General features: G+C 39.4%; 2 protein-coding genes across 2 annotated transcripts; one reads left to right on the forward strand and one right to left on the reverse strand.

Moving 5' to 3' along the window:
- Nucleotides 1-2,746: 2,746 nt before the first annotated feature.
- On the reverse strand, nt 2,747-4,015 carry LOC107045584. The gene has a single exon (XM_015267898.1). The coding sequence runs from the start codon at nt 4,013-4,015 to the stop codon at nt 2,747-2,749; it is 1,269 nt and encodes a 422-aa protein (XP_015123384.1).
- Nucleotides 4,016-5,413: 1,398 nt separating this feature from the next.
- LOC107045585 lies at nt 5,414-6,830 on the forward strand. The gene is made up of 3 exons (XM_015267900.1): nt 5,414-5,686; nt 5,753-6,023; nt 6,259-6,830. Exons 1-3 carry the CDS (start codon nt 5,414-5,416, stop codon nt 6,828-6,830), a joined length of 1,116 nt encoding a protein of 371 aa, XP_015123386.1.
- The last annotated feature ends 5,883 nt before the right edge of the window (nt 6,831-12,713 follow it).

The following is a 12,713-nucleotide window of genomic DNA, read 5'->3' on the forward strand; positions in this document are numbered from 1 at the left end:
GTAACCTGATCGGGAAAGGATCAGGTCATCATAATGTCCACCGGACAGTCCAGGATCCACTAACTATATGAGTGGAAATTTTGCTCAGGTCTACCTATCTTAGATCAGGCACAAATTCGAAAGTGATCAGAATATGCTGATTTGACTTTTGGATCAGAATCTTACAAAATTGTTCGGCTTCGATATTGAGAAAAGAAGTTTGATCCTAACATTTGCATTAAGATTGGATGCAAACAAGCATTTAATTAGTCATCCAAAACTCATCTACATCAGGTTTTATAAATCAGGCTGTTTCTCCATGGGCGGTCTTACTCTTATCAGCTGCCCTCCATTCGAACTAGTGCTACACAGGAACCCATAGAAAACCCCACTCGTACTGCCAGCCGATATTGCATGGATGCATCGATATTGCCTGTATTCATCCGTCACATTAACTAGATGCGCACAGTAGTTCTTTACATTCGCGCCTGGCGGCAGCAGTTCCACATGAGGAGGTAGGACTAAGCGGACACCCATCCAAGTACTAACCAGACTAATCGCTGCTTAACACTTGAGTAGTCGCAGCTCTTCACCGAACGTTGTTGGTCGCACGATGTGAGATTCACAGCTCCATGTATTTTACAATTTATAAAAAAAAGTTGGAAAAAATTGTTTATTTGTAGTTTACGGGTCATTTTGAACCTTTGAGGAAAAAGCAATGGGGATATTAAATAAGAATAGTGGATGGATAATCGTATAATTCAATTTCATTAGGTGCAAAATTTTGACATTTAGAGGTTAAACACAAGGATTTTTTGCGAGTCAAGTGTCCAGATGATTTTGATAATTGATTGGTGCGAGTATGGACCAAAAAAATTGTCAGTGCGTTCGGTTTAATTGAAAATAGGAATACAAATTTTCATAACTTCTTCAGTTACGGGTTTTTCATGTGAGAAAAAAAATTGAAAAGCTGCTGTGATTCCCCCATAGCGCGACCACTCAAGGATTAACTTTAGCGACTGTAGTCGCACGCTACCCATGTGACCACTACTGTCGCTCAAGTTGTGATTTACTTGAATCAGAAAAAAAATTGTTTTTGGCCAAACGGATCAAATTTAATTAATGAAAAAGTTTCACTTGATCAATCAATCAATTGATAATGATGGTTATGATTATAGATCCCATGATAGGTCCCTCCAAACTTCTCCAAACTTTTACGGAAATTTCTCCAATACGCTGTTAGAAATTTTTCGAAATGTCATGGAAGATATTATAGTACATTTCACGAGAGTGACATTGAAACGGATTTAGGGAAAAAATGGTTATGAAATTTCAAATTTTAAGTAGAATTCACGGGAATACATGAGTTTTTAGTGGGAGGAAAATAGAAATTTCACAACTTGATTGAATTTTCAGTGGAACATGGATATTCAGAAACAAAATGACATGAATGGTCAATTTTTCCCTGAATTTTTCTGAATTTTCACAATATAATTGAACAGAAAAATCAAATATTTTATTGATTTCCAAATTATTTGAACATAAAATGTATGGAATGTTGAATTACGTGCCTTCTTACTCATGCGAACTGTCGCTTGGTTGGGTGCGTATGTGTTGGAAATCCGTGTTATTACGTATGAATAGAATACCAGGGGGGCATGTTTTATTCTCGCTCCATAGGGAGCTGGGGGTAAAATGGACAGTGGGGGCAAAATGGACACCCTCAAAAATTTTGCATTTTTCCAATTTTTTTATTTTTGTTTTTTTATCATTAGGATTGGTTAATCAACAAAATATCCAACGTTTATATCAAAATATCATGGGATACCATAGGATCACAATATATTCGACGGGGTTATTTGTACAGATGACGCCTGATATGAAACAAATTACGCGTCAGTGGAGCCGCATTTTTAAATTGAATCATTTTTCACCTGAATTAACTATGGATTATTGGAACATATTATTAAAACGCAGGACAGTTGAAGCGTTCTTAGTTGACGAATTAAATTTTCAACGGAAAAACAAGAAAATGAAGTTTTCAAGGTTTTGAATTTTCAACAATTGAGGATACCCTGAATCATTTTCTAGCTCGTTTGCATTTCCTACAAACATAATCTCTTGCAGAGTTTTCAACTAATATCCCAGCACACTTCATGTGGGCCCAGAGGTCGCATTTATCACATTGTATCCATGGATCATGAGATACAGAATACATCTGCTTGCAGAAACAACATGGCGCATCATCCGTAGCTTCTTCGGGACCGGCGTCACAGATGTCTTTCATTTCCTCATCGTCTTCAGGAGCATCGTCTGGATCTTCTTCCATCGTCTCACGAAATCTTTGCGTATTCAAACCTGTCGATCGAGTAGTGCGTCTCTTTTTTGAAATACACGATGCCCAAAGATAATCATCCTCACAATCTTTCTGGGATACACCTACCCAAGCAATGTGAGCCCACGTGCTGTAGTTATTACGCTGGATCCAAAGGTCATTGGATTGCGAGTACTTTCCTCCACAGACAACACAAATTGCTTCATCTTCCTCCTCACTGTCCTCCTTCTCATCTTCACTCTCCTACTTAAACACCTTCTTTCGAGACGATTTATTTTGTGGTTTCTTCGATTTCGCCTTCTTCGTGGACTTCCCACGCTTACGTGAATTTTTTGGCATATTTCTCTCTTTGATTCGTTTCTTGGCTTCTGTAAGTTCAGAGAGGTATTCATCGTTAGTTGTAACGGCAGTTTTCCCTCGAGCACGGCGTTTTCAAGTGGGTTCATCATGTGCCACTGGCATCGGCATAATATCTTGTGAATTCACCTTGAATCCTTCTGTCTTCCTCAGATGGAGCTTGCGATACTTGCTGGTCCTGATTTTCGGTTCTGGCCGGGAGCTTTCAGATTCTCCATCAGCCTCTGTGTCGATATCGGGGGTGATACGTGTACGAGCTTGTCTGTTGCTTCTTTTTAGTGGGGGGTCAGGGGGATGCTCTGCTCTTTCAGTTTGTTGAACGTCCAGGTCAGGATCAGAGTCACTTAAAGTGTAATGAGGAGGACTAGTGTCTACACTGTGAGATGATGACTTAGTCGTAGCCTCTTCCTCAGATATTCCTCCAGGGGCACTCCCAGTCATTGATGACTCTCCAGATCTATCCGATTGTGGTGCTGAGCGATTCGTTACTTTAGAAGGAGCAAAATCTGGGTCGATGAACCGCTGTGGATTGAAGGGGTAAATACCCGTCGCTTTAAATCCATTGACGATAACAGAAGATCTTGCGGCTTTCACGTCGGCACGTCCAAACAGAAAAGGAATATCACCTAGCACTGTATTTCGTCCAGGATCCTTCCTTTCTCTCTCGCTTATTTCATCGGCATAATAAATTGAAACAGGTTTCATGACGCTGACATCCAGGGGCTGCAGTCGATGGGTACAGTGAGGAGGAAAGCACAAAATGACCGTGTTATGAGCTCGTACGTATTCTATGACCTCTAAATTCTTCACGTGGCTGTAGTGACCGTCCAGAAGCAACAATACTGGCTTTTCTTGAGTTGGTTCTACAGTATCAACAAACCATTTGAACCACTCAAAAAATGCTTCTATTGTGCTCCAGCCTGAATCAGTCGCCATTCCCCGAGCTCCTGGAAGTGCTCCATTCATCAATTTAGGATCCATTCTTGCACGAGGGAAGATAAATCGGGGTGGTAGGGCATTGCCAGATGCAGAAACGCACAAGATCGCAGAAACAGTTTTACTTCGCTCACCTGAAGTTTTTTTACCAACTTGTCTCTTGCCTTTCAGTGCCACAACCTGGGATAAGGTCTTTGGAATACCGGTGACGCCTGTTTCATCCATGTTGTAAATACGATCATGAGCAAAATGATATTTCTCATACTGCTCCAATAGAAGATCGTAGAAAGACTGCACAACTACCTTGTTCAATGCCATTGCACGAGCTGATGAAACCCCCTCAGGTATTCTCAACGATAGCTCAGAATTTCTTTTCATGAAGCCATTGAACCACGCCCGACCAGCCATACCGTCACGGAAATTGTGAGCAATTCCATTCGCCTCCGCCAATTGCCATGCCAAAATTTTGCATTCTCTTGAGGTCAGACCATGGAGTAACTCTTCTTATTTTTTCAAAAATATAACTAAAAGGATTTCTTCGAGAGGAGTGAAAATGGTCTCGTATCTCCCTAAGCCTGGAAATTATAACATTTTTCCGTAAGAACTATCACTTGATGCTAGAAATTGGAATGATAAATTTCGAAGATTAATAGACGGACAATGAGAGAAAACGACAAACCTTTCTGAATAGGTCTTGAATAGGTCAATACGTCTACGTAATGAAGTCCTGGGAATGTTGTAATTTTTAGCTGCAGTTAGGAGTGGTATTCCTTGGTTGCAGTCTTGAATAGCTCCAGCCATTTGTAATTCATTCCAAGATTGACGATTGGTTGTCCTCTTGATTTCTCGAGGCATTTTTAATATTTGCTCTGGCACTTCTCTACGAGTTCTCTCAAATTGATCACCCAAATGTGATTTTAAATTGATAAATCAATTTTCTGCTGAGAAAATGGGGTACGTCTTCCCAATTCTTTTGATAAAAGACGGCTTCGATAGAGTTCCCTTTGTTACTCTCCGCCATGTTTTAAATAAAAATTATAAAAAGTGGAAGGGTCAGTGGGGGTGAACAAAGGGGGACTGATAAATGCATCCGTTTGTCTCTTCCCGCTATGAATTTGAATCATATAGAAGGGCGCTAGGTGGTGCTACTAGGTTGCGCGGCGCGTGGTTATATAGAACACACGATTCCTTTATTTTTTGTTTTTGGAATAAGGCTGAATAGAATAATAAAGAAAACAGTAACAGAAAATAATAAAGCAGATAAAAGATGAATTGACGCATTTTTGGCGGTGTCCGTTTTGCCCCCAGGACCTCCAGGAATAATTTCATGCACTGGTCTTGTCGCTTCCTGTAGTTATGTTTTGGATCATTAGAAAGTCATTCGACATCCTTTCCTTGGAGTAAAGTGATTTTTTTCTTAAGGTGTCCATTTTATCCCCACCTCCCCTAAATCACATTATTTGCGTTGAACAATTAATCCCGAAATACACTGATCAAAGGTGCATCATCATACTGTACCTATCATCTAATTAATCTTAATAAATATTCTTTGTTACTCATTCCTAACTACTGAGTTTATTCACTGCATTTCCTTAAAAGGTTATGGGCCCAGTGAACTGCGTGGTCTGTGAATGAGTGGATCTGAGATAAAAATGGAATTTGATCCTAAAGATTCAGCTTTCGATGAGAGAACTGAAGAGTCAAATTTAATAGATCTTTCATCTGATCAAGAGGACGGATGTAGCGATATTTCTACTGTCGTTGCTCAGGAGAAATGGTAAAAATTATTTGCTGTGGAAGCGTTAGATGGAGATCTACATGAACGAGAATGGTTTGAAGAAGTATATTCTCGGTACGGAGGTTCGTCCGGACAATAATACTACAGTGTGGGATCCGAAGGATGGTGAAGCCCAGAGTTTTCTGATGCATGGGCTCGAGTTGGAACAATTAAGGTATAATTGTGATACCGCAGCGAAGATGTGGGCAAGGCTCGCTTCAGTGCATTCTGAGAAAAGCGATCAGACATCGCAAGTTTTACTCGATCAATTCATTAATGCTCGAATGAAAGAGGGTACTGAGGTTAAAGAGTACATTGCGCAAATTTAGTGTCTGACAAAAAGACTAAGTGATTTGGGATTGGAGCAGAAGATGCCAGTTATTATTGCAAAAGTCCTGGGCAGTGTACCACGTGCTTTCAACAGCGTCAGATGTGCCTGGTATGCTGTGTCTAAAGCAGAGCAGACGCCAGGTAAACTCACTCAGAACTTGTTTACTGAGGAAGCTGTGTTGAAGGGTAGACCTGATGGAGGTGAAGCGAATCGTTCTGAGGCTGCTTTCGACGTTACGGGTAGGCAGAATCGAGGCAGAGGCAGAGATCGAGACGGAGGTGGACACGGTTTTTCACATCAAGTACAAGGTCAGAGTTTCGATAACAATCAATTTCAAGACAATGGTTTTGGTAGAAGGAGAGAGAGAGTTGTAATTATTGCAATACTTCTGGTCATTACGGACGAGAGTGTCCACAAAAATGGTTGGAAATTATGGTTCACATACTCCTGGTAATTGATCGAGAGGAGGACAACATCACTCTTCAAATAGTAATGGGCCAAAGAGAGGCAATTTTAAGTACGGTCGTTCCTATATGGTTCAAGGTATGGACTCACAAAGCCAAAATGCGTATAATGGAAATAATAATTATCCGAGCGAGTTCCAGAACAATGTGCAAGATGAGAATTTCAATAATCACGCATTTAATCCAGAGAGTCAAGTGTATTCGGCTGGTGCTACCGTACTAGCTGCTGACAGTGAATCGAATCGTACTAGAGGATGCAGCTCAAGGTTCGCAGATTCTGGTGCAACTGAACATATGTGTTTCAAGAGAGAATGGTTCACAAATTTCGTACCTTTCACTGACAGGAAATACTCTGAAGAGAAAGCAGACATTAAAGTTGAATCATGTCTTGCTAATGACTGTTCAGTAGAATTAATTATGCCAGATGTTCAGTATGTGCCAGAAATTGAGAAAAATTTAGTATCAATATGCAGATGCCCATCAAGAGGCGTGAGTGTGCTATTTGAGAAAGGAGGTCATAGAGTTTGCTTCTTTAGAAACGGTCAGATAGTATTGGATGGATTTAAAGAGCAGAAGCTGTACAGATTGAATATGCAATCAATTGTTGGTGCTGAAGCACAATTAGCAAGCACAGAAACACTGATGACATGACACGAGAGGTTGGAACACATCAACTTCAAGATGCTGAGGCAGATGCATCAGAGAGGAGTTGTGGAGGATCTGAAGATCAAGGAGTTAACTAACGAGAATCCCTTTCGTGCCGGTTGTGTCTATGGAAAACAGCATCGACAGGAGTTTCCGAAGACTCGTTATAAAGTAAGGCTATCTGAACCAGGGAAAATTTTTCACGCAGATTTGTGTGGTCCAATGACTCCGGAGTCATTTGGAGGAGCTAAATATTTTCTTCTGCTAAAGGATGACTGTTCAAGCTACACTTTCATTTATTTTTTGAAAAATAAAACTGATGTACTTTAAAAATGGCAGCAATTTTATGTCGATGTCAAAACTGATGGTCACAAGGTGAAGTGTTTGAGGACTGATGGAGGGAAAGACTTCTGTAACTCTATGGTGAAGGAGTTCCTGTTGTCAAGGGATATTCAGCATCAACTGTCAACTCCACGTGCACCTGAACAAGATGGGTTCATCGAAAGGCAGAACCGGACAGTTCTCGATTCATCGAGAGCAATGCTGTATGCACGAGATCTACCCAAGTACCTGTGGGCTGAGGCTGCAAATTGTGCAGTTTATATAAAGAATCGCACTGGTACTAACACTCTGGGAGGTCATATTCCATATGAGGTATGGTTCGGTGATAAGCCTTCATTAAATAATCTGAGAGTTTTTGGATCAGAGTGTTATGTCCATGTGCCAAAAGAGGAGCGCACCAAGGGGGATGCCAAGTCAGTCAGGTGTCTTATGGTTGGCTACAGCAATGGGAATGAGGCCTATCGAATCTATGATCCAATCAAACGCAAACTCTTAATCAGAAGAGATGTTATTTTTAACGAGAAGAGTACTTCGACACCTGAGCCACACGTGGTTACACAGTTTATTAATTCTGAAGAAACAAGGGGAGTTTTGGGTTCGAATCAGAGGAACCAAACGGAGCAAAATTCGGTACAGGAGACTGATAAACCCGAGTACAAAAATCCCCGACTGCCAATTCCGAGGGATCCATATCCAACAAGGAAGAATTCGAGATCAAAGTCTGTTACTGATGAGGAAGCTGTCGTTGCAGTGGTCTTCCTAGCTGAACTTGAGCCGTTGTCACTCGAAGAGGTTCTACAATCAGAAGATTCTCCGAAGTGGTTGGAGACGATTGGGTCTGAATTGAATTCACTGAAACTGAATAAGACCTGGACACTTGTGGCAAGACCAGTTGAAAGAAATGTTATATCAAATCGCTGGGTTTTTCGTCGGAAATTCAAGGCCGATGGGCAGATAGACAGTATAAAGCCAGGTTGGTGGTCAGGGGATGTTCACAGAAACATGGTATCGATTACGAGGAGACCTTTGCACCAGTGGTCTGTCATGCTTCGGTGAGAACTCTGTTGGCTGTAGCAGCATCGAAGAATCTACAAATTCGTCAGTTTGATGTACAGACTGCTTTTCTTCACGGCGAGCTAGAGGAGGAGATATACATGGAGCACCCGCACGGTTTTGAGGAGGACGATCGAGTGTCTGCTGAAATAGACTGTCAGTGGAATAGACGGATCGTTAACTTTCTCTTTCAATATGGATTCGTCCAGTCAAGGTCAGACTCATGTATTTTTAGTAGAAGCTCTTGTGAATCAGGCGAGAAAATATATTTAGCATTGTATGTTGATGATGGTCTGTTGTGTGGAAAGGATGAGGATGAAATGAAGAATTTGCTTAGCGATTTACACAGAGAATTTAAAATCACTTTTTCCAATGCTGAATGTTTTGCAGGGATTCAGATTGATAGAAACGAAAAGGAAGGTCGTCTAAAAATTCATCAAACAACATATGCTGAGAAAATTTTGAAGAAGTTTCATCACTAAAATTCCAAACCAGTCGTTATTCCTGCAGATCCGAGTGTTAAATTTTCTAAGTCGTCTGATTATGTTAAAGAGAAGTCTGATTATCATTATAGGCAAGCAATAGCTTCATTGATGTACTTAATGATCTGTACAAGACTAGATGTAGCATTTATCGTTGAGGTATTGAATAAATATATGGAGAAACCGCAGTATGAATATTGGTGTGGTGTGAAGCGTGTATTTAAATATTTGAGAGGAATTATTAATTATGGGATTTCTTACAGTTTAAATTCTAATTTGGATGAGATAGTTTCATATAGTGACGCTGATTACGCTGGTGATATCGACACAGGGCGCAGTACTACAGGCTGGGTATGTTTGTTGAACGAAGGACCAATCGCCTGGAGTAGTCGTCGACAGCCAGTGACAACAACGTCCACTACCGAGGCCGAATTTCTCGCGTTGTGTGCAGCTTCGAAACAAATTGTTTGGTTGAGAAGTTTACTGTATGAGATCGATTATGAACAAGAGAGTCCAACAACACTATTTTGTGATAATCAACGTGCAATTACTATTGTTAAAAATCCTGGATCTTCGAAGAGAACTAAGCACATCAATCCATAATTCTTTTATACAGTTGATATGGAAGAAGCAAAGGAAATTCATGTCGAGTACATTGGTACAAATGATCAACTTGCTGATCCTTTAACTAAACGTTTAGCCTCTGAAAAATTCCAGGGTTTTCGTGAGCATTTGGGAGTATTGGAATAAATGGATTAAAATGCGAAGCGGAGTGTTAAATTACGCGCCTTCTTACTCATGCGAACTGTCGCTTGGTTGCGTCTGATGTGTTGGAAATCCATGTTATTACGTATGAATAGAATACCGGGTGGGCACGTTTTATTCTGGCTCCATAAATTACATTATTTGCATTAAACAATTAATCCCGAAATACACTGATCAAAAGTGCATTATCATATTGTACCTATCATCTAATTAATCTGAATCAATATTCTTTGTTACTCATTCCTAACCACTGAGTTTATTCACTGCATTTCCTTAAAATGGAATAAGTGATTTTTTAATGACAAGATTTTCTGAGATTTCAGTGGAACTTGAACATGATAAAAATTTCCGAAATTTGGCACGGAAAGTTCAGACGAAAATTTTTAACAGGGTATTATTATTAACTGAAAATGAATTGAGCGATTATAGCAGAGCTTTGCTAAAACGACTCCCATTCTTCGGTTAAATTTTTTCACCTCTATTTACCCAGCAATTATTAACTTTGTCTAGGGTGCTACAAGCGAGTTCTACTCGTCACGTAGTAAAACGATCAGGCTGTCCATAAAGTTGACAGCCTGAATCGAGCGTACAACCTACACGTGCACAAAAGAGCAGTTGTATTGTCTTGATCGTTTGGAGGAGAACGGGAGTTGGAGTGTTGGGGTCAAGGTCTTGAAGCTTGTCAGGCCCGAGTTACCCTCGGTTTACATTACTCGACGAGGGGTGTGGACTGCTCTCCCGTTGACCCCAGTCCACTCGTGCATTACCCGAGCAGAATTATACTCACTCTAGTTAGTCTTTGGCTGACCACACCCACTCCATCTCTACTTGAACAGTTACGCCGAGTTTACCTTGAGCTTATGGCCCTATCCCTCATTTGATAATCATGGACTGGTGGCGATTAGAGATGAGGACTTTAGCATTATATTTTTTTAATGAATTTGAGGCGATTTAGTTGATGAAAATTTGTAGATGATTTTTCGATTAAGGGTAGACGGCATTGAGATTTTTAAATCGCTGGTACCTTCATCTATCGTGTTGATGAGTTTACTCCTTCAGTTTTAATTTGAAAACAATAAAAAACATTTTGATTTTTTCTATTGATCAGGCTTTAGGTCAGGCGTTAGAGGAATTGAAGCTCCAAAAATTTCTTCTTAATGCAATTAACTTTGGTTTATACATACATAAGATGTACTCAAACAACTAAATGAGGTTTTTTGAAAAATAAAATTTTTGAGTTTTTGAAAGTTTTTCTCATCATTGGTTTGGGTAAAAATTTTTAAAAAATAGTAATCTTTAACTGCAGCATAAATAATTGAAGTAGGAATCTTTTCAGATTTTTCGAATTACTTATTCACAATATAATGAGAAAAGTTATGAAAAAATTTTAAAAAAATAAAATGGGAAAAAAATTTAACAAAACATTAACAATTTCGAGAAAAAAATTATAAAACCCGAAAAATGAAGATTTTCAAAAACCTCGTTTAATGCTATTTACACATATATTCTGTGTCTTAACCAAGATTTAAGTCAATTGATTGAGAAATTATGGGGGTACTTTTGAAGATTCCGCCAATGAAAAAAATCCAAACCTAACTGTTTTCTTCTTTTTTCACATGAAAATTGAAGTAATAAGCTCGTCAACAATATAAATAAAGTCTCCCCTTAATAACTTGAAAAAAATTCCATAGACAACTGAATTTTTGAAATCGGTTGAGATCACTGGATTGGAATATTTTCCATCTGTTTTGTAGGAACAAAAAAAATTCTCTGTATATGCGTAACAATGTATGATACATATCAGTCATGTTTTGTCATCACCCTCACCTACAACAAATGTGTTTTTACCATGCCTCTAGATTGCACTCAACATTTACATCTGATATATCCCAACGATAAGTTCCCATAATATCCTATGAGACATTAGATAAAAAACCCAGTTTCCGCACAATTGATACATGAGTGTCATTCAGTATGTCAGTATCAAAGAAGGTACTCCCATCGGAAACCATATTTCCTCCTCTTTTTTTCATAAGAGCATAATTCTCCTCTGACACGGTGGGCAAATAAAATATATTCATCCCCAGAACAAAGAATTTTCTCACCATAACATTTGTTTTTCCCTCTCCACCTGGAGAGGGAAAAGAATTCATCATCCTGCTCATTCCCCCGATATTCCCATGCGTCCGGCTGACCTCCGAGGCCTTCCTCTTTGTCCCCCTGGTCCCACTGCAAATACGACAAATATGGAGAATCAATTTGACCCATGATACCATGTAAACATTTAAGAATTTTCATTTCTCCCTATCTTTCTTCGTTTTCTAGTGAATAGAGAGAAAATGAGACATATGGAATTGACTGCGGAGGATTGCCTGTTGCTCCAGTTTATCGACTCAACCCCAGACCATCCTCGCCAGTTGGGTCATCGCGAGGACTCGAGTGTATGCCATACATAAATTGCTGTGTAAAAAAGCCATTTGCCGAGTTCAAGTGGAGTAGTGAAGATTGCTGCATGGTCCTTACCAATTGAAAGTAAGTTGTGAGAGTGACTTGAAAAAAATAATTCAGGTCAAGGTCATCATCTTCCCCAAGCAGAAAACGAATTTCTCATATTTATTTTCTGCATTATCGTGGAAAGATGAAATAGATTCAATAATAGTATGACTGGTTTGTTTGAATTTGATTTTTGTAAAAATTTTGTGCAGAATAAATATTGCCCTGATGAAGTGTTCGCAACGTTGGCAAAGTCAAACAAAATTGTTCATGATTTTTTCCGTGGAAATTTTTGGATTTATACTGCTATTTAGAACGTGTTTGGTTGAGAGAATTTAAGCGGAGACTACTATGGGTTTTAAAAGCGAGTCGCGGGCTATCGGAATGCGACTTTTCATACATTGACAATTGATTATCTCTCTATATTATAAAAATCCAAATCGACTCTGATGATGAAAATTTGTTACTCGAAATCAAGACTCCAAAATTAAGGGTTATGAGGGTCAGAATAAGGGTTACGACGGTCAGAATAAGGGTAACAAGAGTTATATTAAGGGTCCCAACGGTAGTATCGAGGGTCATGAGTATCAGAATAAGGGTCACGGGGTTAGATAAAGGGTCACAAGGGTCAAAGTAAGGTTCCAAATAAGAATTATGGGGGTCAGAGACTAAGGGTTATAAGGGTGAGAGTAAGAATCATCGAAGTCATGTCTAAAACAGATAATTACGTACATGTCTAAAAATTGATAATTAG

This window comes from Diachasma alloeum, unplaced genomic scaffold (assembly GCF_001412515.2).
Source record: "Diachasma alloeum isolate Michigan unplaced genomic scaffold, Dall2.0 Dall_scaffold_01012, whole genome shotgun sequence".
NCBI classification, from domain to species: domain Eukaryota; kingdom Metazoa; phylum Arthropoda; class Insecta; order Hymenoptera; family Braconidae; genus Diachasma; species Diachasma alloeum.

Excerpts from the sequence above, each read along its gene's own strand:
- LOC107045584 (XM_015267898.1), bottom strand. The coding sequence starts at position 4,015 with ATGGCTGGTCGGGCGTGGTTCAATGGCTTCATGAAAAGAAATTCTGAG.
- LOC107045585 (XM_015267900.1), top strand. The coding sequence starts at position 5,414 with ATGGAGATCTACATGAACGAGAATGGTTTGAAGAAGTATATTCTCGGT. Across the intron at positions 5,687-5,752 it reads GAATGAAAGAGGGTACTGAG|AAGATGCCAGTTATTATTGC; the intron begins GTTAAAGAGTAC and ends GGATTGGAGCAG. Across the intron at positions 6,024-6,258 it reads TTTTTCACATCAAGTACAAG|GTATGGACTCACAAAGCCAA; the intron begins GTCAGAGTTTCG and ends ATATGGTTCAAG.